The sequence below is a fragment of the Bos javanicus genome, chromosome 21 (genome assembly GCF_032452875.1).
Source record: "Bos javanicus breed banteng chromosome 21, ARS-OSU_banteng_1.0, whole genome shotgun sequence".
In the NCBI taxonomy this organism is placed as follows: Eukaryota; Metazoa; Chordata; class Mammalia; order Artiodactyla; family Bovidae; genus Bos; species Bos javanicus.
In genome coordinates this window covers 29,963,834-29,987,605 of record NC_083888.1, presented here as the reverse complement: position 1 = coordinate 29,987,605, position 23,772 = coordinate 29,963,834, and the positions used below count along the sequence as shown (strand labels likewise).

Here is a 23,772-nt window from a genome sequence, read left to right as displayed (position 1 = left end):
GCCCTGCCGTCCTCCTGTGGCCGCACCGTCCGTGCTCCCATTAGCAGCACATGGCCTTTGCAGTGGTTGCACATCCCTCCCAACACTTGGCATCACCAGTGTTTTTAACTTAGCCATTGTGGTGGGTGTGGTTCGCTTCAGTTTTAAGTTGCATTTCCCTATTGATTAATAATGTTGAGAATCTTTTCCTGCGCTTGTTGGCCATCTGTGTATCTTTGGAGAAATGACTGTTCAGGTCCTTCATCCAGTTTTTAATTGAGTTGTTTGTTCTTTTATTATTGAGTTGTAAGAGTACTTTGTATTTTCTGAATACAATTCTCTTATCAGATATAGGTTTTGCAAATATTTTTCAAAGAAGAAAATATTTTTAATCTTGATAAAGTTCATTTTGTCATTTTAATCTTTTACACAGTGTGTTTTTTGTGTTCTATATAGGAAGTCTTCGCATAACCCAGTGTCACAAATATTTTCTTGCCTCTTTTCTTCTAGAATTTTAGTGGTTTTAATTCTTACTCATTTATATATTTTAAGCTAATTTTTATGTGTTATGTGAGGTAAGGGTTGAAGTTCATTTTTTCCCCATACAAATAACCAATTGTAGTACCACTTTTTGAAAAGACTGTCTTTACTCCATTGAATTTCTTGGCATCCTTGTTGAACATCAGTTGACATTATTACTTGTTTAACATTGTACCATGCGTGTTAACTTTCTTCCTTTCGTCTTTCCTCTGTTTTATTTGGATAGTTTCTGTTCCACTGTCATCACATTCACTAACCTTTCCTTCTGTGGTGTCTCGTCTGCTATGAAGCCCATCAAGTATATTTTCACCATAGACATCATAGAAAATCTCTAGATTTAAAAAAAAATTAAAGTATAATTGATTTATGATGTGTTTCAGGTGTATAGCTACATGTTTCAGTTATATATTCTCTTTTGAGTTTCTTTTCTATTTTAGGTTATTACAAGATACTGAATATAGTTCTTTGTGCTATACAGTCAGTCCTTGTTGTTTGTTCTATATACAGGAGTGTGTGTGTGTTAATCCCAACTCCTAATTTGTCCCTGCCCACCTCCTTCCCCCTTTGATAACTGTAAGTTTGCTTTCCATGCCTGTGAGTCTGTTTCTGTTTTATAGATAAATTCATTTGTGTTAGTTTCTTCGATTCCACATGTAAGTGATACCATATATTTGTCTTTCTCTGTCTGACTTACTTCACTCAGTGTGATAATCTGTAAGTCCAGACCTGTTGCTGCAAGTGACAGTATTTTATTTTTTTTGAGGTTGAGTAATATTCCACTGTGTGTGTGTATGTATGTGTATGTGTTGCTAAGTGGCTTCAGTTGTGTCTGACTGTTTGTAACCCCATGGACTGTAGCCCACCAGGTCCTCTGTCCATGGGATTCTCCAGGCAAGACTACTGGAGCCGGTTGCCATGCTCTCCTGCAGGGGATCTTTCTGACCCAGGGATCAAACCCACATCTCCTGTGGCTCCTGCACTGCAGGTGGATTCTTTACCTCTGAGCCACCGGGGAAGCCCCGTGTATGTGTGTGTGTGGATGTGTATATGTATATTTACACACCACATCTTCATTATCCGTTCATCTATTGAAAGGCATTTAGCAGGTTGCTTCCATGTCTTGGCTATTATTAACAGTGCTGCTGTGAGCACTGGGGTACATGTATCTTTCGAATTCGAGTTTTCATGTTTTCTGGATATATGCCCCGGGATGGGATTGCTGGATCGTATGGTCACTTTATTTTCAGTGTTTGAAGGAGCTTTCATACTGTTTCCCATAGTGGCTGCACCAGTTTACGTTCCTATCAACAGTGAAGGAGGGTTCCTTTTTCTCCATACCCTCTGCAGCATTTGTTATCTAGAGACTTTTTGTTCATGGCCATTCTGACTGGTGTGAGGTGATACCTCATTGTGGTTTTGATTTGCATTTCTCTAATAATTAGCAGTGTTGAGCATCTTTCCATGTGCCTGTTGGCCATCTGTATGCCTTCTTTGGAGAAATGTCATATTTAGGTCTTCTGCCCATTTTTCTGTTTGTGTTATTGTTTTTAAAAATACTGAGCTGTATGAACTGTAAGCTGTTTGTATATTTTGGAAATTAATCTCTTGTCAGTTTCATTCTTTGCAAATATTTTCTCCCATTCTGTAAGTTGTCTTTTCATTTTGTGTATGGTTTCCTTTGCTGTGCAAAGCCTTTTAAGTTTAATTATGTTCCATTTGTTTATTTTTGCTTTTGTTACCATTACTCTAGGAAGCAGACCTAAAAAAACATTGCTGCAATTTATGTCACAGAGTATTCTGCTTATGTTTTCCTCTATCTCTAGAAGTTTTGATTTGAATTTTTTAAACATCTTTCATATCTCTATTTAACTGTTTAGCTTTTCTTCTAGCTTCTCAAACATGGGGAAACAGTTTTAATAACTTTTGAAATTCCTTTCTATTAATTTTATTACTTGTCATTTCTGAGTCTGTTTATTGATCTTTCTCCTGAAAATGAGTTCTATTTTCCTACTTCTTTGCAGGCCTGATAATTTTTTTTATTGAATGTCAGTATTACGAGTTTTACCTGAGTGCTGGATTTTTTGGTGTATGTGTTCCTACGTGCATGTGTCTTTTATTTATTTACTTGGTTTGGCTGTGCGGGCCTTCGTTGCTGCGTGGGCTTTCTCTGGCTGCGGCGACGGGGGCCCCTCTCTAGCTGTGGTGCGCAGGCTCCTCGTGGTGGCCTCTCTTGCTGCAGAGTGCAGGCTCTCGGCCCTTGGGCTCAGTGGTTGTGGCGCACAGGCTTTGTTGCCCCTTGGCATGTGGGATCTTCCCAGACCAGGGATCGCACCCATGTCCCCTGCCTTGGCAGGTGGATTCTTAACCACTGGACCACCAGGGAAGTCCTACATATATTCTTAAGCTTTGTTCTGGAATGTAGCTTAATTATTCAGAAACAGTTTAAAACTTCAGAAGTTCACGTTTAAGCTTTTTAGGTAATATAAGAACAGCCTTTAGCTCAGGGATAACGTCAGTAACCTTTTTCTGAGTACTCAACCTGATGCCGCAGGAGATTCCACTCTGGCTGGTGGGGCTTTACAGTATTCCTGGCTCTGTGTGAGCCGCAGGGATAGTCTCTGCTCCTGTAGCGAGTTCTTTCCCCATTTTCAAGTAACTTTTTTACACACAAGCCTGATACTGCTCAGCTGGAGACCTAGGAACCCTCTGACATTTCTGTAGCCCTCTGTGCAGCCTTCTCGCCGATACTATGCCCTCTGAACTCCACCTGCCTTGGGAGTCCCATCTCTGTCTTATCAGTTCATGGCAGAGCTACCCCTGCGTCCCCTCTGCCAGCTCTTCGGCCTGCAAGTCTCTAGGCACTACTCTTGGACAGGGGAAGGGCCTGCCTTGTTCGTGTTCCACCGCTCGGGGGCCACTGCCCTGTGCAGCCTGATGTCGTGTCTGAAAATCATTGTTTCCTCTGTTTTGTTCAGTTTGTCAGTTGTTTCAGATGACTATAAATCTAGTTCCTCTTAGTCCATCTTTACTGGAAGTAGAAATCCCAACCTAGTTTTTAGAAGTTTTAATGAAATAATTTTAGCATACAGGCCAGTGTAGATTGTCGTGAGTTGACTACCTGGGTAGCACTACCAAACTATGTAACATTGTCATATTTCTGCTGCACTTTTAAAAGCACAAATTAAAACATTACAGATACAGTTCAAACTTTCTCTTGTCTCCACGATCTCATTCTTCTCTTGCCTTTTATGGAAGTAACCAGTATTCTCTATTTGATAATTATCATTGTTATGCGGACTTTTAAAGTTTTGCTACATATGTATGTATAATGATGTCTATTAGTAGTATTATCTTGAAGTTAAAAAAATAACATGAACCATGTCGTGCTTCTGTTTTCTTTCTTTTCTCGTTCAGCATTTAAAGAATATTTGTCCATATGCTTCATGTAATCTTAGATAGAATGTACATTCCACAAGGACCAGAATATTTGTTCACTAGCAAATCCCAAACACTTAGTGCCTGGCACGTAGTAGGCACTTACTTAGTATTTGTTGAATGAGCAGATTCACTTTGTGATGTATAGTATTTGGCTCTGTGAATGCGCTCCGGTTCATGTGTCCTCTTGTCAGTAGATGTTCGGGTCGTTTGGGTTTTGCTAATACGAGCAGCGCTGCAGTGGGTGTTCCTGCTCGTGTCTCCTTGTGCACATGTTGAAGAATTTCATGCTGAGGTGTTGGGCCTTTGGGTCAAAACCTCTTCAATTTATCTGTATGTTGATGAATTGTTCTCCCTGGTAATAGTTCCAATTTATACATGCCGCCAGCAGTGTATGAGAGTTCTCATTTCTCCATATCCTCACCAACATTTGCTATAATCGTATTTTAGTTTTTGCCTATCGTATATATGTGATATTTGTTGTTGCTGTTTTTCAGTCACTAAGTCGTGTCCGACTCTTTGCTACCCCATGGACTGTAGCATGTCAGGCTTCCCTGTGCTTCAGTATCTTTTGGAGTTTGCTTAAATTCATGCCCATATGTGACATTACATTTTGCTTTGCCATTTTTTAAAAAGTTAAACATTTTGTTTTTCTCCATAGAAATTCAATGTCTTCTTTCCGTCCCGGGAAAGGGCATAATGATAGTCGGAGGAGTGTGTTTTACACCAGTGAAGAGTGGGAGCTTCTAGAGCCAAGCCCTAAGGAACTGGAGGAGTCCATGGTGCAGGAAGAAAGGAAGAAGCAGGCCCCTGAAGGCAACAAAGGTATGGACGTGGTCCCTGTTGTCTGCCGCTCTCGCCTCTGCCACCTGCTAACCCCTGATGCTGTGGGAGACCCTTGGTCACAGGTATCGCTGGGAGCATGAGGCCCAATGGGAGGTGTGTTCTGTCTGTGGGAAACAAAATATAAAAGCTTAAAAATGAGATGTCACAAGAAATAAATAAATGTCCTGTCCTGGGTTCTGAGACTTTTTCAGGAAATGGGAAATCCAGAAGTCATGGTGCTCTTTACGGAAATACTGATTTAAAAAAAAAAAAGAAAACTTTCTATTTATAGAGATGTGTTAATGCACACAAAAGTAGAAGATGCAGTGTCATATTCCACAGCTTTGGCTTCTTTCTTCTCTGAGCTCCTGCCCCTCCTGGCATCTACCACCAGCTGGGTTATTTTAAAGTAAATTCTAGATACTAATCCACTGCATCTGTAAACATTTTAGTATGTATATCTAAGAGGTGATTCTTTAAAAGAACCATAGCTTCAGCATTAAACCTAAATACAGCTACAGTAAGTCCTGCTTGTCTTCTTCCCCAGTTGTTCTGTAATTCTTGCAGTTGGCCTGAGCAAATGAGGTGCTAACAGGGCCCCCAGGTGTGTTTAGTCGTGTGTCTTTTTAGGTCTCTTTTAGGCTGAACAGCTCTCTGTTTTCTTTTTGTCCTCCATTTACCTTGCTCTGCTTGTTGAAGAAAACAGAGTCTTCATGCTGAGGAATTGCCCACATTCTGGATTTTGATGACTGTATTTCTGTAAGGTCATGTAACAGGCTCCTCCATCCCTGTATTTGCTCATATGCTGTTTACACTGTACACAATATTTCCTGTATACACTATACACAGTATTTCCTATATATGCCGTACATAGTATTTCCTGTATACACTGGTCGCTAGAGCAGAGGCCTGCACAGATTCAGGGTTGACTCTTAATTATGACTAGAGTATATTTTGGGGTGGAGTAGGGGCTGGGGATGTTGTTTATTTCTTGCTGAATCACATCCGGAAGATGTAATATCTGGTTTTCCCTCTTTCTGTGATACTAAGGTCCACCAGGATTTAAGGTGTCAGCCTGACTCATTCATACACTTCTCCATCAGCATTTTGTTAAGCAGCCTTTCATGGTCCCACAGCCATGGACCCATTGAGGGAATATCAATGTTTTAAATGTAAAAATAGGAATACATAATTTTGAAATTCTTCCTTGTGCTCGCTTCTGGCATGGGCTGGCAGGAATAGGAGGCAGAGTTTTAGGAAATCTTTACTGAGAGCACATGTTCACTAAAGGAAATATTTTTCTGTCCCCTGGAAAAGGACCACCATGACTTGCTTTGGTGGGGAGTTCACTTGTGATCTGCAGGATGGTCACATGGAAGCCTGTGGTCCAGTGTGACGTGGTGAAGATATGGCCAAGCTGAGCATGCCTTGTGACCCAGTGTGTGGCACAGCTAGGGGGGCATCCAGTAGAGGGGCTCCTTGTGAACTGGGAAAGCCTCCTGGAGGAACAGGGATTGGGGCTGGGGATTTGGATTGTTGAAGGTAAATATTGTTGGTTCTGATTTCCCCTAGAGACTCTAGGATGAACTGGAAGGGTGCACAGTAGAAGACTGGAAAGGAAGAATCAGTGAAGCTTAGTGACTCGATCAAGGCACGAACTGCCAGCCCTGCTGGAGGGCAGTGCCTTCTTAGTCTCTGCTCAGCCCCTGGCCCTTTGAGAGGCAGCCCATGTGAAAGACACAGAGAGACAAAGATGGCTCTGATTTTTATCTTGTTGATTCATGGGTATTTCCTGTGAATCAGGAATCAAGCCCACCAGCTTCTTGTCCACGTTATTCATGGGAAATAAACTAATCTCCATGGGCTTCCCCGGTGGCTCAGTGGTAAAGAATCTGCCTACAGTGTAGGAGATGCAGGTTTGATCCCTGGGTCAGGAAAATACCCTAGTGAAGGAAAGGACAACCCACTCCAGTATTCTTGCCTGTGAAATCCCAAGGACACAGGAGCCTGACGGGCTGCAGTCACTGGTGTCCCAGAGAGTCGGAAACAACTTAATGACTGGACAACCACAGCAGCAACAAGCCAATCTTTATACATGCAGAGAAGCCCTCCAGTCAGAAATGTATAGCTTGATGGATTTTCGCAAAGTGAACATATCCATGTAGCCAGCACTTACTGAAGAAACAGCACAGTGCCGGGGCCAGCCCCGTCCCCAGACGCCTTCGCGTCACTTTATCACCTCCCACTCCCTCCACCCCACAATCACCCTCCTGACTCCTGACATCGTAGATTTTGTTTTGCCTGCTTTATAAATTTATATAAATGGAATCTGTATAGTATGTACTCCTGTGTCTCCTCTTTACATTTTTAATATATATTCAAATCCACCTACACTAAAATTTATTTGGCTATCTCAGTATTTTTAAGAAAGAGAAAGGGGGTTTTTGTGGGGTTTTTTGTTGTTGTTTTTTCTTTTTTAGTAAATACAGATGAGCAGAAAGCAAGCAGCCAGGGATCCCTAGTGTATCTCTAAGTCCTGCCGCTAACCTTGTAGATGTCGGCCCTGTCCTCACTGAGGTGCCCAGGGGAAGGGATACTCTGTGCTCAGGATGCTGATGCTGTAGGAACTTGGAGCACCCGGGTTTTTCCCTGTCTGTTTCTGTTCTCTTTGGTCCTCAAAGTACCTGAAATTGGAAAATGCTGACGTGAACATATAGGCTTAGAAGGGATCTTAGGAGAAACAAACTTAACATTACAAAAGAATCTTAAGAGACGTATAGTACAGTTTTGTTATAAATTCCTCATTAGTACTGATGTACAGTCTAACTTTTTTTTCACCTGTCTTAACGCAAAAATTGAGCATTAAACATTAAACCTCGCCGGTGGTTTAGTGGTTCCACCACCACGGCCCAGGTTCAGTTTCTAGTCAGGGAAAACTTTCTTAGCTTCCCTGGTGGCTCAGTTGGTAAAGAGTCTGTCTGCAATGCGGGAAACCCAGGTTCGATCCCTGGGTAGGGAAGATCCCCTGGGGAAGGAAATGGCAACCCCCGCTCCAGTATTCTTGCCTGGAGAATTCCATGGACAGAGGAGCCTGGTGGGCTATAGTCCATGGGGTCACAAAGAGTCACAAAGAGTCAGACACAACTGAGTGACTAACACTTTCTCTTTCAATGCAAAAATTGAGCCATCGAATAGAGAAAGTTTTCCTTAAAAGTGATCATGTGAAAGATCATCTTTGGTTCTAAGTTTGGTTGTTATCAGGAACAAGGTAGGAGCACAGTGATGCACGCAGAACTCCTTAGACGATGATATTAATGTATTTTAATGTATTTTACTGGAATTTCTGGAAGGAAGATCGGGGCTGAACTTAAAACAAGCTTTTTTTTTTTTTTAATGTAGGAATAACTGGCTCAGGATTTCCCTTTGATTTTGGACGTATTCCCTATAAAGGAAAGCGCCCTTTGAAAGAAATGATTGGATCATACAAAAATCGTCACAGTATTGGTGACCCTTCACCCGAGGTGCCATCGGGCAGTGGTAGCGCCAGCAAGCCGGCCTCTGAGATGCAGCTGCTTGTCCAGAACCAGCAGGAAGAGCTAGAAAGGTTAAGAAAAGACTTAGCCAGTCAGAAGGTAATTCTCCTTCCTCAACGTTTGTATCTTATCTCACATCAGCAGGCCAGGGACCGGAGGAGAAAAACCCGGCTTTCTTGTTTCTCTAACTCTGTTATTTCCCAGAAGGTGCTTTTCCCCTAAGAGTTCTGTGTTGCCATGGCCACTGACATAGGCACTGCTGCTCTGCTTGATCGTTTATTCATAGATACTTGAAATTCTGAGGAGAGTGAAGACCCTCAGAGTGAGTTGGGGAGGGTGTTGTCTGCACCTCGCCCACTGTCTTTGAGTGTAATTCCAGCCCAAGCCCTGTGAATAGTTTTTAAGAGTTTCCACATCCTGTTAAACAGCAGCTTTTTTTTTGAGCTGATCACACCTAATTATACTTAATTCCTCAGCAGATCAGTGAACTTAGAGCTCAGATGTTTTAATATGGATGAATGTTCCCTGGGAACCGTTGCTAATTGCAGTCTGGCTGTCCACCATTTCCTGCTTCCTATCATTGTTCTCTGCAGACAGCCTTTATGGAACAAATATTTTTCCTTCTCTATTTTTTGAGATCCTTCAAGAGGAAGTTGGGTATTAAGGTATTTCCATTAAATTTCTGCATTTGCTCAAACTCTAATGGTTGCTCCGTGTAGACTTGTCATGATCTCTGCTTTTCCTCCCATCCCTGCTCCCTGATCCATCTTCCCTGGCTCCCAGGAGCTCGTGCGGCTGCTGCAGCAGACGGTGCGGTCCTCCCAGTACGACAAGTACTTCACAAGCAGCCGCCTCTGCGACGGGGTCCCACAGGACACACTGGGGCTTCTGCACCAGAAGGACGAACAGATTCTGGGCCTCACCAACCAGCTGGAGAGGTTCAACCAGGAGAAAGACAGTCTTCAGCAGGAAGTGAGGATGCTGAAGAGCAAAGTGGGCGAGCTCAGCGAGCGGCTGGGGATGCTGATGGAGACCATCCAGGCCAAGGACGAGGTCATCATGAAGCTCTCCCGGCAGCTCAGCGAGTGTGAGGGCAGCGCGTCCTCTCCCACCTGCATGCCCGGCTCTCCCGCGGCTGCCCCCGCGGGCAGGGACCAGCTGGAACTGGACTGGTTGAAAGTAAGAGCAGGGCGTGGGCTCCTGTTATGGAAACAAGAAACCCCAAATCCTCTAACAAGTCTGTCCGTTGATGGCAGGCACTCTAGAGCCCCTGGCCTTGGTGAGCTAGTTCGGCATGACAGCAGAGCAGCTGTGCCCCCTTTTTTTAAAAAAAAACAAAACAAAAAAAACAACAAGTGTCACAAGACTTCTAGTCAGAGAACTATTAGTTTCCTAAGAAGCTTCCTTGGAAAATGAAACTCTGAGTCCGTCGATGTCGCCATAGCTCAGAACAGTTTCAGATCTTCCCCCTCCCTTGCAGCTATGACTTCTCTATTCATACACCCTTAGAGCTTCATTATTCCATGTAACCTCCTGCAGCTGTTTCTTGCCTCCTCTGTGCATGGACCACCCCTGGCACAGCTGCCTTGGCACACAGTGGAGGCCAGGTGAGGGAGCAGCGTTCCTGACAGCTGGTGTGGGCTCAGGTAGAGAAGCAGACCCTGCCTCCCAGCATACTTGGGAGAAGGGCCTGCACAGAGTCAGTTGCCCCCACGCCTAAGGCAGGAGCATCCTGATGCCCAGGAGGGAGGGCAGGGTCTCCTCCCAGTGTGCCTCTCTGGGCTGCCTCTGGGGATGGGAGGCTGGTTCTTGACCAGAGGTGGCTCTCCCTGTCACACCTGGGGCGGTGACCAGCGGATGAGGTAGGAGGAGCACAGAGAACGCTGGGAGGCAGGGGGCAGGCAACTGCCCTGTGGAGAAACCTACCTGGCCCCAGGGGAGAGCCGAAAAGCCTTGGGCCACTGTCAGCCAGGCCACCGAGAGGGTCCCAGAAGTTTTTCTGCCATCAGCTCTCGATTTGGAGAAGTTTCAGGTGGAGAAGTGTCCCCTAGGATAGAGGCATTTGGTATAACCCAGACCCCAGCTGTCCCCACGCAGGTCTGCAACTATCAGTCCCACCAAAGTCTTCCTCACCTGGCTGCAGTTAATGTGGCACCGAGGGTATTTTGTCCCCCAAATGCGGTTTATCCTTGAAGGGCAAAGGTTTGCACGTTTGAGATGGTTCCTGAGCCTGCTTCACGCCTGGCCATCCCTGTCATGCACCGTCAGTGGACTGGTTGACTGATAGTCATGCCTGGACCTTAGAGATAATTCTTAAATGGAAAGTAAAACTCTGGAATAATAGATGACTTTTTTGGAATATGTTTGTGGTCTCCCATGGTGACCACTTCTTAGGGACAGCCCCCAGTAGAAATGTGAGGCCAGAAGGATTTATTGGTGAGAAAAACCTAAAGGGCAACAGCAGCATCACAGCCCTCAATCTCTTTACTTTATAATTATAACTGCTACAAAAATAGCCGTGTTTAAAAAAAAAAGGTCTTGGTTAGTGTTGCCAGTAAAAGTTGGTTTTGTGTATACATGCAAGCTAGAGTGTACCCAACCTTAAATATACATCCCTTTTTTACAGTATTTTTTGAGTCTCTTTTTATAGTCTTTTTTTACATCCCTTTTTACAGCCTGTTATTTAAGGTCAACTGAATTTTTAAATTATTAATTATTTGTATTTATTTATTTGGGTGTGCCAGGTCTTAGTTGCAGCACATGGGATCTTCAACCTTCATTGTAGCACATGGGGTTTTAGTCGCCTGCTGTGAACTCTGAATTGCAGCATGTGGGACCTGGTTCCCTGACCAGGGATTGAACCCAGGCCCTCTGCATTGGGAGGGGAGGGTCTTAGCCACTGGACCACCAGGGAAGTCCCTCAACTGAATTTTAAGTTTTGCAAGCATATCTGTTTTTGTAGTATTTAGAGAGAAGCACAAGGGTGTTTGGTTTCCAGGCTGCAGTGAGTGGTACTCTGCAGGGGAGCACGTTTTACCAGGGAGTGGAACCGAGGTGTGTGTGGAGGGGATTCCAGATTGTTCATCTTTTGATTCTGTCATCATTATTTATCAGCCTCTCTCTTCTTTCCTGTGATTTGCTGTTCCATGAATATCTTCATACATACAGCTTTTCCTGCTTAGTACTCATTCATTCATTCAGTCAGCCAGCCAGCCAGCCATGTGGTGGGCTTTGTACTCTGCACAAAGTAGGCAGTCTCTGTCCTCCTGGAGTGCAGAGTTTAGTTTAGAAAGCAGAAAAATGGAAAAAGCAGAATCACAACTGTAATAAACACCAATGAGGAAGGGGGTGTGGCCCAGTATGGTGAGGTGGTTTAGATTGAGCATGGGCTCTGAAGCCAAACTTGGCTATATTCAAACCCGGCCTTATCACTGATGACCTCTGACCTGAGGCAGGCTGGTTCACCTCTCTGCCTCAGTGTTCATCTGCGAAATGGCACTTACCTTATAGTCTTGTAAGGGTTTAAAGAGGTAGTCCATGTAAAGCCTTCACAGAACACCTGGCACCCCATAGAGTTTTATTTTAATCGTTATTTTTTTGGCTGCTTCAGGTCTTACTTGCAGCGTGCGCGATCTTTCATTGCAGTGTGTGGGCTCAGCAGTTGCAGCTCGTGGCTCCAGAGAGTGGGCTCAATAGCTGTGGTGTGTGGGCTTAGTTGCCCCACGGCATGTGGGATCTTAGTTTGTTTACAAGGGTGGAACCCTCATCCTCTGTGTTGGAAGGCAGATTCCTAACCACTGGACCACCAGGGAAGTCCCCCTGCTAGAGTCTAAGTTAAGGCTGTGGTCGTCATTCTAGAGAAAGAATCCTTGAGGTGCACTATCAGGACTTCTTAGACTCAAGCACGAAGTTTAACTCAAAGACGTGTCCTGCTCCCCCAACCCACCTTGTAGCGCCCAGTCTCTGCCCATCATGGTCCACTGTATTCCTCAGTTGCCCTCTAGGTCACCTTCCTTCAGTCAGCCTGCCTTTTGGTGATGTTTGTTCATTGTTTCCAAGTACGAGAGCTTCCAGACACCAGAAGAAAGGAGAACGTCATGATTTAGATTAGAAAAGGAAGTCTGTGGACCTCATTCAGGGTCTGACAGCAGCTGTCTCCAGTCCTTGTCATGACACATGTTCTTGCTGAGACCGAGAACGTGTGATGCGGATCAGAGCTCAGGTGGGAGTTGGGGCCAAGCACCCAGGCCAAGGGCCCAGCAGGCCTGGCTCCCAGACCCACACTTAGTCATCGCACGGCCTCCCTGTGACTCAGCTCTTCATTTAGGAAACGGAGATGATGAGCAGTTGCCAAAGAGTAGAGTTGTGAGGTTTAAGTGAGACTGAGGCTCTCTCCCATGCTTAGCTGCTCTGTAAGTGTTAGCGATTACAGGGACTCTGTAAGTGTTAGGGATTACAGGGACTGTGGGAACATTTTCAGTTCTTCTGTGTTTTCAAGGGAAATTGTATGCCGCCACAGTGGTTCCCAGTTTGGAGATGTGGGCATCTCTGGACACATCTCTGGGGAGGGCTGTGGTCTCTGTCCTGGGACAGCACAGAGGTCAGGGCCTTTCTTGACTGCCTGGTCTTGGACCAAGGTGCTCGGTGACCACCCTTGGACCTATCGTGACTAGCTCCTCCTGAGGTTGAGGGATCAGAGATTCCTCGGGAACTTCACACACAGTAGGGGACAAACCCATTTGCAAAAGACTGGATTTTGTAGGGAACATTTAGAAATCACTGCCCTAATTGTCTCAAAGATTACCTTTCCCTTCCTTGGCTCCGAGTGTCAAGGGCTGAAGCTAACACACAGCATCTGCTCCTGCCAGACCTGAGCTTTTCGTTGGACCTGGTGAACTTGTCGCGAGCTTGTGACGTTCTCTTTGTTTTGCCGGTGCTGGGTCTTGGTCGCTGCGCGTGGGCCTTCTCTGGTTGTGGAGAGCGAGGGCGACTCTAGTTGAGGTGCGCGGGCTTCTCACTGTGGTGGCTTCTCCTGTTGTGGTGCGTGGGCTCTGGAGCACGCAGGCTCTCCTTGTGGCCCACAGGCTGAGTTGCTCTGTGGCATGTGGAATCTTCCCGGACCAGGGATTGAACCCATGTCCCCTGTTTTGGCAGGCAGATTCTTAACCACTGGACCACCAGGAAAGTCCTTGTGATGTTCTCTTAAAACATAAAGCAAACGTGTCAAAAGTTAACCACTGGCAAATTTAGGTGAAGGGTATATTGTGTTTATTGTACTTTTCTTCCAACTTTTCCATAAGTTTGAAATTTTTTAATGTAAAAAAAATTGAGGAACGTAATCTCTTTAAGTGCTTTATACACTGTAGGCTATAGGTATTCATTATTAAGTGTAATTCTTTAGTTAAGAACATTGTATATGTGTATAGCCTTTTCTACATAAACTGGATAAGTAAAAGTGAGAATGGACAGAAAATTTGCTCAGTTTCTCTAGTTAAAAAACAAGATGAATACAAGGCATTACCTTTTGTACCACCTCAGTGAATGTGGGTAGGTAAAATATTTGTATAGATTTAGGACATAAGTCCTACTTACTTCTCCTAAGGTCAGTTGAGAAAAATCACCACCATCAAGTAAATTTATTTCCCCATCTCCTTCATTATGCAGTGGTCCCTACTTTCCTTCCCCTGCCAAGGGTGGCCATAAAGCTTAATCAGAAAGTGCCTAATAAAAAAAAAAAAAAAAGAAAGAAAGTGCCTAATGATCATTTTCAGTTCCTTAGAACTTGGTCTAACTTAGAAAGGGCTAGCCACAGCGTCCCCGTTGGGCTTTCCTGGTAGCTCAGCTAGTAAAGAATCCACCTGCAATGTAGGAGACACAATGTAGGTTCGATTCCTGGGTTGGGAAGATGCCCTGGAGAAGGGAACGGCTACCCACTCCAGTATTCTGGCCTGGAGAATTCCATGGACTGTATAGTCCATGGGGTTGCAAAGAGTCAGACACAACTGAGCAACTTTCACTTTCAGAAAGGGCTATTTGATTGGTAAGGGAGCAAAATATTAATTATAAAGGATAATCAACATTCAACCAGTGTGAGTTGATGAACTTTTTTCTTTCCAACAGGATAATCTACAGGGGTACAAAACCCAAAATAAATTTCTAAATAAGGAAATCTTGGAACTTGCAGCTCTACGGAGAAATGCAGAAAGAAGAGAGAGGGATCTGATGGCAAAGGTGGGTCAGTGTGGGTACATTCTGTCCTCAGGTGGGAAGTGATGTGATTCAGAAACAATTCAGAAATGGACATGCTTTCAAATCAGTTCAACCCCCATGCTTGAAGGGATGTGGTTACTGATACCAGAATATATTTAAAATGTAGTGATAGCACTGTTTAATTTCACTTTGTGATGAAGACAATAGAAGCTCCCTGAGATGTGGGTTTTATTCACAGATAGTGAAGTTTATAGAAAAAAAAGACACAGTTCTGAGGTCCCCCAAATTAAGATTGTTTGGATTTTTTGATTTTTGCTGTTGAGTTGTGTGAGTCAGTTCCGTATCTATAAATGGGGGTGGTGAGCATGATGCCTTCTCTGAATCTGATAGGGTTGGTGTGAGAGTCAGATGTGACTATGCTGATAACTCAGTTGGTAAAGAATCCGCCTGCAATGCAGGAGACCCCAGTTCAGTTCCTGAGCCAGGAAGATCTGCTGGAGAAGGGATAGGCTACCCACTCCAGTATTCTTGGGCTTCCCTTGTGGCTCAGATGGTAAAGAATCTGCCAGCAGTACGGGTTTGATGCAAACCCATGTTTGATCCCTGTGTTGGGAAGATCTCCTGGAGAAGGGAAAGGCTACCCACTGCAGGATTCTGGCCTGGAGAATTCCATGCAATGTATAGGCCATGGGGTCGCAAAGAGTAGGACACGACTGAGCGACTTTCACTTTCACTTCACTTTCAAAGAGGGCTTTGCAAAGTGTACAGACATCACAGATATTCCACTGATAATCAAATGAAATTCAGTGACACTGTGTCAGCAGCTATTAAATGCCTCATATACCTTTTGAACAGTCCTCAGAGCATCTTCCCAGGCCTTGTTCCTGCATGTTTTCAAGGGATGTGTTGATTTGTCTGAAAAGGTAGCAGATGGGAGCTGGTGCTGGGTCACAGCATCCTAGGAAAGTATTGAAATACCATAAGGTGGCTGCCTGGGGCCTGTGTGCCAAGCTGTGCTCAGCTGGACCTCAGTAATGAGTGTGTGGCCTGGTTTCTGCTGTTCACCTCAACGCTGTCCAGAACTCGTGTGTTGACACGCAGAAGCCTTATTACCAGTACTTCTCTGCTTATTACTTTATTACCAGTACTTCCCCCAGAGGGAAGAGGGGGCCCAGTGGACCGTTTAGATAAGACAAGTGGCCTGTGGCATAAATTCATCTCTGCCTGGGATATAGTCCCTCTCTGGCTCACTTCCTGGTGGTTCTGGGCTTGTCATTCATTGATTGCTTGAGGTACTTGAGGATTGCTCTTCCCGTGTGTCTGTCTGGACGGAGGTAACTATCACATTCTCTGCAGTATTCTAGCCTGGAAGCCAAGCTCTGCCAGATAGAAAGCAAATACTTGATACTGCTCCAAGAAATGAAGACCCCAGTTTGCTCAGAAGAACAGGGGCCTGCTCGGGATGTCATAGCCCAGCTGCTGGAGGACGCTCTGCAGGTTGAGAGTCCAGAGCATCCAGAGCAAGCGTTCATTAAACCTCATCTTGTCAGGTAAAGGAGCTCACGACTGCTGGGGGTGGGGTGGGGGGACCCATTTCTCAAGCCCCCCTTTAACCACAGTGGCCACTCACCAAGAACTTTACACAGTTCTCTGTGTCCCCTTCGATGCTCATAACAAGGACTGTCAGTCAGGTAAGCTCATCAATCTTGCTGTCATAATCAAGTAACAGAGCTGGGATTCAGCCCAGGTCTTTTGATTTCAAGACTTTTCTTGCACGTACCGTGCCACCGTGGATGCTTGCCAGTCTTGCTATAAGAGGAGCCAGTCCTCCGAGGAGTAGAATCTTCTCCAGAGACCCATGGGTACAGCTGCACTCCTGGGGAGTTTGAAAGCAAAGGAGCACCCACCTAAGTGGGTAACTGGGCCTTCTCTGTAAGGGAAGCACACTTGGGTAACCTGATCCAGTGGTTCAGAACTCACTGAGGGTCTGATGCAAGCCATGGACACGCTTGGCCCCAAAATGCGGTTGGACACACACACAGTATTGCATATGTTTTTCAGAAAATCATGGAGTCTGGCAGCCTGTAAAGTATCTTGGATTAAGAACCTTCATATCCTAGTTTCTAAAAAATGAGATTCATGAAACATTGGCAGGAGGAGAAGTCTGTGAATGCGCTCAGTCCAGTCTTCTCCTGTTTCCGCCCCCACTGTGCGTGGCTTCTCCTGCCCCGCCCTGGTCCCAGGGGAAGCCCTGCCTCAGCCTGACCCGCCCTTTCCCTTCTCTGTGCCTACAGCACTGGCCTGCCTTGTCCGTGCTACTCAGATGACAGGTAAAAAATATGCTATCGGAATGCAACCAGTGCCGTCGTCACAAAACTTCTACTGAGGTCTGTGTGCCAGGAGCTGTGCCACTGCTCATGTTTGACACTCAGTGAGGAGGGTGTTTATATCCTCAGCAAATGCAGACGCTGGGGTCAGGGAGGGGATGTGTGACTCGCCCAGGTCACACAGCCAGGGAGTGGCGAGGACAGGACCCCAGTCTGGCCAGCCGGGTTCCCCACGCGTGCACTCCTGCTGTGTTCTGGGAGCGAGGTGGAGGGACAGACTCCCGTGAGGGCAGAGCCCAGCTGTCTGCCCCCGGGCACCACATCATCTTCCTTCACATGTTTGACTTTACTGTTTACGTTGTATGTTTTCAAACTTTATGTATAAGTAGAACGATAACTGTGTATGTTGAGTTACTTTTAACTTTTCGTTACGGAATTTCAAAGTAGTAGCATCATATGACACCCCCGTATGTAAGTGTAACCCAATAATTTAACAATTAACATTTTGCCAATCTTGTTTCTTCTTATCCTTCCCCTCTGAAACTTTTTTCCTGATATATTTTAAAGCAAGTACCAGGCATGTCATTTCCACTTTCAGCACTTCAATATGTACCTCTAATTGAAGACACTTTTTAATATGCTAATCCTACCATATTCATACCTTTTTGTGACTTATTTCTTTCAACATTGTTTTCTGAAATTATACAGATGGATTTATATAGCTCCTGAGCAAGTTTTTTATCTGCCTTACACAGCTTCGTTGTATATCACTTTTTTATTCCTTCATCTCATTGTAGACACTTTAAGAGTAGTTCCCTTTTTTCTTTTTACAAACTGTGATACAGTAGACATCATGGTGTGTGTATCCACGTGTCCATGTGTTGGCGTGAGAGTTTCTCCATGTTGGATATGCTTATCTTCAGCTCTGCTGGATCCGATTTTCAGAGTGCTCCTACAGGTTTACAGACTCAGCAGCAGTGTGTGAAAGGCCTCCTTTTGGTTTCCCATGACTGCCATCACCATCAGTGTTTTAAGTTGCTAAGTTTGTGATACATATTTACTGTCTAACGGTTCTGTAGGTCAGCAGTCCAGCATGGTCTTACTGGATGAAATCAGGGTATCAGCGGGGCTGCATTCCTTCCTGGAGGTTCTGGGAGACAGTTTGTGTCCTTGCTTACTCAGGTTGTTGGAAGGATACAGTTCCTTCTGGTTGTAGGGCTAGGTCTCTGTTTCCTTGCTGGTCATCAGGTGTGGCCATTTCCAGCTCCTCGAGGCCACCTGTTTTCCTTGGCTTGTGGCCACTTTCTTCTATCTTCAAAGCCAGTGACCGTGGGTCCAAGCCCTCTCCCACGTCACGTCCCCCTGACTCTTCGTCCATTGTCACATCTCTCTGGTCCACTCTCCTACCTTCCTCTTCCTTGAAGGGCTCCTGTGATTACTGTGGTCCCACCTGGGACACCCCGGATCACCTCCCTGTCTTAAGTGCCATAGCTGAAATTCTACATATGCTCTACCTCTTGCCACGTAATGTGACATATTCACAGATTCCAGGGACGTCTTTGGGGGCCATTATTCTGCCTACCACAGCCTTCATTCTTTTTCATCCCTAGTATCCTATCCTCCTAATGTAGTGTTTTCTCCTTTGTCTTTCTACTTTTTAAAACGGTATTTTTTGAGCATAAGTGTTATGCATGTGTATATGTATGCTATATAAATATACATGCACATGTATTAATATATTAATGTAGCCAAATTTATCAGCCTTGTGTTTGCAGTCTTGCTTGTATTTTCTGTGCCTTTTACATTGAGTGCTTTGACCATCTAGAATTGAATTTTTTTTTTTCCCGTGTAGTATCAAGAAGGGATCTAAAGCAGTTTTTTTCTATACAGATAGCCAGTTATTCTCACCCTGTTTATTGAGAAGTTAATTATTTTCTCACTGAATTGAAATGCCTGATCATATATCACAGTGCCATTTGAATATGAGTAGATTTCTAGGTTCTTTTTCATGTTTCACTGACCTTTTGCCAGATTGCATCATTTAACTTCTCGTTTTGTTTTTTCTCAACAGTGAATACGACATTTATGGGTTTAAGACTGTCCCAGAGGATGACGAGGAAGAGAAGTTGGTCGCCAGAGTCCGGGCGTTGGACCTGAAGACCCTGCACCTCACAGAAAACCAGGAGGTGTCCACTGGGGTCAAGTGGGAGAACCACTTTGCGAGCACAGTGAACAGGGAGATGGCGTGTTCCCCGGAGTTAAAGAACCTGGTCCGTGCGGGCATCCCCCACGAGCACCGTTCCAAGGTGTGGAAGTGGTGTGTAGACCGTCACATCAAGAAGTTCAAGGACAGCACTCAGCCCGGTTACTTCCAGACCTTGCTTCAGAAGGCGCTGGAGAAACAGAACCCGGCCTCCAAGCAGATCGAGCTGGACCTGCTGCGGACTCTGCCCAACAACAAGCATTACTCGTGCCCCACCTCGGAAGGCATACAGAAGCTGCGCAACGTCCTTCTTGCCTTCTCCTGGCGGAATCCAGACATTGGCTACTGCCAGGGTCTCAACAGGTGGGTCCCCAGCCCATGGAGGGCTCCTCCTCGTTCTTAAGATAACTTGTAGCTCCACGGACTGCCTGATAGCCCCCTTGCCTTCCCCGTGAGCCAAGAAAACCCAGTCTTTTAAGGGAAAGAAGTATTAATAGCTGCAGTAAGCTAATTTTAATTATGCCCCATCACCAATTCTAGAATAATTGAGAAAAACAAACATGCTTTCAAAAAGTCTTAAGACACTAAACTGTTTGAAACAACTGGGTTTCTCATTTAGATTTCCTTGCTGCTGTCCTCACACTCAGGTTTTGATCTGCAGTTTGTGTTCATTCATTTAAAATGCATGATGTGACACCAAGGGCACTCCCTGTTTATACAGGATCTTTGTCAGTCATGAGGTTGTCCCAAACAATTTTGCAGCTGGTCAAAACGTAGCCCTTGAAGAGCCCAAACATGTTTTATTTTGGACTAGCGTCTTCTGCAGGTCTGGCATGCTTCCCTGCTTCCATAGGCAGAGGACACTGAAAAGCCTGTCACCTTCTCTGAACAGTCCAGGCTCCTCATTCCGAGCTGAGCTGCCCTGGCATGAAGCCACGGGAGGCACTGAGGTCTGTGCTCTGAGAAGCTGCTCCTGTCGCTGGACTGTGACGCTAGCGGCTGCTTTTTGCCTCTGTCTGTCTCTTACCTAGCTGGTGCACTCCTGCCGCTTCTACTTGCTGCTGTCAATAGAGTCCATTTGTATCCCTCCCAAAGTAGATAATCCACTAGATCATTGTGGATTATGTTCATGTTATGTTCGTATTTGCTAGCAGTATGAACAAAGAATGAAGAAGCCCCATGTGTGATCTTTAGCAGTTCTCCTGTAAGTCAAGTGCATGCATTGCGTTTTGAATGCTGACATTTATTCTAGCAGCTCTTGGGCCTTTTTTAATCCTCATCCATGCTGGATACAGACCTCTGGATACGGACTGTCTTTTGCATCTGAGATGAGAGCATTGCAGGAAGAAGAGCTTTTAAGCTGGAATGTTAGTTGGTTAAGACCTGAAACCAGTGGTTTCCAGGAAGGCATTGTTTCTGTGCTGGTCAGGCTAGGGTCCCCTCTCTGTGCCCTGAAGGTAAGAGGGACTTCAACTGCTCCTCAATGGTCCCCTTATAGAAAAAGAAAAAGGCTGTAAATAAAATATTGCCTAACAAAGCAGCCTTGTTTTGCTTAAATGGACAGTTCACATTGCATACTCAGTCTAAAAATTCCTGAAAGCTAAAACCTGAAACTTAAGGGATCTTGGTGAGGACTTGAGCATGCCTGTTAGGGGTGCAATAGCACCCCATTTATCTGACACTGGTATAGAATCAGCTCTTCCCCACTTTAGGACACCTTCCAGCTTTAATTTAGACTTTCTCTGCACCATCACCATTGGGACTTCTAACCATTTTACTGGATTTTTTTCCATCCACATTATTTTGTACACACATTCTGAGAACCCAGAACTTTAGCAGAACACTAGCCTTTTCTACTGAGAAGGCAATGGCACCCCACTCCAGTACTCTTGCCTGGAAAATCCCATGGACGGAAGAGCTTGGTGGGCTGCAGTCCATGGGGTCTCGAAGAGTCGAACACAACTGAGTGACTTCACTTTCACTTTTCACTTTTATGCATTGGAGAAGGAAATGGCAACCCACTCCAGTGTTCTTGCCTGGAGAATCCCAAGGACGAGAATCCCAGGGGGAGCCTGGTGGGTTACCGTCTATGGGGTCGCACAGAGTCGGACACGAGTGAAGCGACTTAGCAGCAGTAGCAGCAGCAGCCTTTTCTAAGTGATTCTCGCCTACCATCGTGAACATCAGTTAGCTTAAAGTGATGTCTTCGAAGGCTCTGAGGATCTTAGTCTCTCTGCCCCTTCTCGTGGCATCCTCAGGTGCTGAGCTCATCCTGTTTCTCCCTCCTTACCCATCTCTACTCGTTGTAACCTTTCTACTCTCCATCCCATTCATGCTGACTCAAGGCGTCCCCTTCCCAGTTTTTTTTTTTAACCTCTTAATTTGAGATTTCATTATAATTTTATCCAAGGAAGAAAACAAAAACAAATTCTAAGAAATGACTTCAGGTCTCTCCCTTAAGTGATGCACAAGCAGAAGTTCTCGGGTGTGTAGAGAAGGGCTTTTCCGTTGCCTTTTCCTTCCCATCCTTCTGTCCCGAATGCCTGCTCAGAGCCAGACCTGATGAAGTTACTGGGTGAGTAACCTCTCGGTGGTGACAGTGACCCAGGTTTCCATTCTTGAGTGACGGAACAGCTGATACACACAGCCCCCTTTCCTGCCCCACGTGCATGCCGTGGATGCCGTGTTTTGAGAAAGCCCCCAGGATGGTTCATTTGCGTGAAGCCCCATTTCAAGTAGATTGGTATCAAGAAAGTTGTTTTTAAACCATCGTATGTTCTTTCTCTCTTGTATTCACCCCTCAATTTTTTGTGCGTAAAAGGATTAGTTGGAACTTAAACAAAAACTCAAAGAATTAGCTGCATTAGCAAAATCTTATCATGAAAAACATTTTTAAAAATCAGGCCGACATCATTGGGAAATAATTTCATCATCTTTAAACAAAAACCAAACGAAAGGGAAGGTGGATGTGGCTTTGCTTTTCAAACTAGGAAATGCTTCCCTTGCCACAAGATACTTAACTCATTGTTATTTCCTGGAGAATAGCAGCTGCATGGGTGTGAGAGAGGCCTCTGTGAGGACGGGCTGTGCTGCCTGGGTCTGGGCCGGGGCTGGCGCTCACCCTCTGTGAGGACGGGCTGTGCTGCCTGGGTCTGGGCCGGGGCTGGCGCTCACCTTGTTCTGCGTTTGCTTGCAGACTGGTGGCCGTGGCCCTCCTGTACCTGGAACAAGAAGATGCCTTCTGGTGTCTAGTCACCATAGTGGAAGTTTTCATGCCTCGGGACTATTACACAAAGACTCTTCTAGGATCCCAGGTACTCTAAAAATATTGTGCTTCAGTCAGCAGCTTGTAGAATTAGAGCTGAAATGTGACCTGAATTGAGCGTTGATCGGGGAGGCTCCATGGGCGTGACAAGGTGCACACGGAGGCCGCCCCCTCACCCGCCCCCGCCTCCCCCAGACTGGGCCAGGCTGCTCACAAGCCAATGAGTGCCTGGTCGGGCTCACTCAGTGCCCTGGAAGCCAGCAGATCTGCTCTGTGGTCACTGCTCAGCACTGTCTCCCCTGGACTCTGCCTGGCTGGCAAAGCCACAGTTCAGGGGTGCCTGGGGAGCCTGGGTGTGTTAGCTCTGGTTCTCCAAGAGGCAGAGGCCGAGGCAGAAGCAGACGTGCCAGAGACTACTGAGGGGAAAACCCACGAAGGATCAAGGGGAGGGACTGGGGAAGGCCAGGAGAACCCTCAGACCAGCGAAAAGAGGGAGGTTTGGATGGCGGGGAAGACCCCAGCCTGCTGTACAGTTCTCAGAAAGCTTTGGTCAGGCCAGTGTGGAGTCCTCGAGCCAAGGTCACCTGTTAAAGTGCACACAAGACCCGCCTGCATCCGTGCCCCTGCCCTGCTCACTCACTGGCCGGAAGCAGCAGGGACAACACATCTCCTGTGAACAATGTCGTGATGGATCCAGAGGGACAGCGCTGGGGCCATGAGCACCGCCCGCAGCAGGAGGTCTGAACAGCACAGTTCCTGCCCACTGCTCCTGGAATCTGAAGCCAGGGGCTGGTAGGATGATGTGGGCTGGGAGGGCCAGGGGCTCTGGTCCCACTTGTGACTTCCCATCTCAGGACCAGACCCTTGGCCCTTGCAGCCCAGGGCATCTCTTCCTGTGCTGGACTGGGGCTTCTGCTGTTGTTGGCTTCTGGATGGACTTTCTCTGCTCCCCAGCAGGCAGCCCTCCTCCTCCTGTGTCTGACCTGTGTCCATTCCTCTTCCCTGAGAGCTCTGTGTCTCCTGACTGCAGCTGGGCCTGTGGGCTGTCACATCCTTGTCTCAAGCCTCGTGCTGGTAGTTGGTCTGCTTGCTCACGGCCGCTCCCTGCCCTTCCCTGCTCTTCTCTGTTCCTACAGCTGGTCCACAGGCTCGGGCCATCTCCCAGCCCCTGCGTGGCCAGCAGAGGCACGTGGGGAGCCTGGAGGAGGGCAGAGAGCTGAGGGCCGTTCTCCCCTCTCTGTCTCGGGCACTTCCTGCCGGTGACTCTGTCTCCTCCATGGCACCAGCTCCTGTCTGTGCCACTGGGGTTCCCCCTGCTCCAGGCTAGGGGTGGCTTCCTGCCCTGGCCTCTGGGCCACCTCACCATCAACTATTTGGGTTCTCGCCCTCTCTGGTACCAATGTGACCACTGCCCTGGGAAAATCCCTGTTGTAAATGTTTCATGTGGTTTCTGTT

At 46.1% G+C, this 23,772-nt stretch overlaps 1 protein-coding gene across 1 annotated transcript in view; it reads left to right on the top strand.

Annotated features, from left to right (window-relative positions):
* Nucleotides 1-23,772, top strand: part of TBC1D2B (TBC1 domain family member 2B) — a 90,243-nt gene that overhangs the window by 53,317 nt on the left and 13,154 nt on the right. Inside the window, exons 4-10 of the mRNA XM_061394670.1 lie at nucleotides 4,616-4,779; nucleotides 8,179-8,411; nucleotides 9,096-9,491; nucleotides 14,433-14,543; nucleotides 15,879-16,072; nucleotides 18,921-19,415; nucleotides 22,249-22,366. Coding sequence (XP_061250654.1) covers nucleotides 4,616-4,779; nucleotides 8,179-8,411; nucleotides 9,096-9,491; nucleotides 14,433-14,543; nucleotides 15,879-16,072; nucleotides 18,921-19,415; nucleotides 22,249-22,366 — 1,711 coding nt within the window. The remainder of the gene's footprint in view (nucleotides 1-4,615; nucleotides 4,780-8,178; nucleotides 8,412-9,095; nucleotides 9,492-14,432; nucleotides 14,544-15,878; nucleotides 16,073-18,920; nucleotides 19,416-22,248; nucleotides 22,367-23,772) is intronic.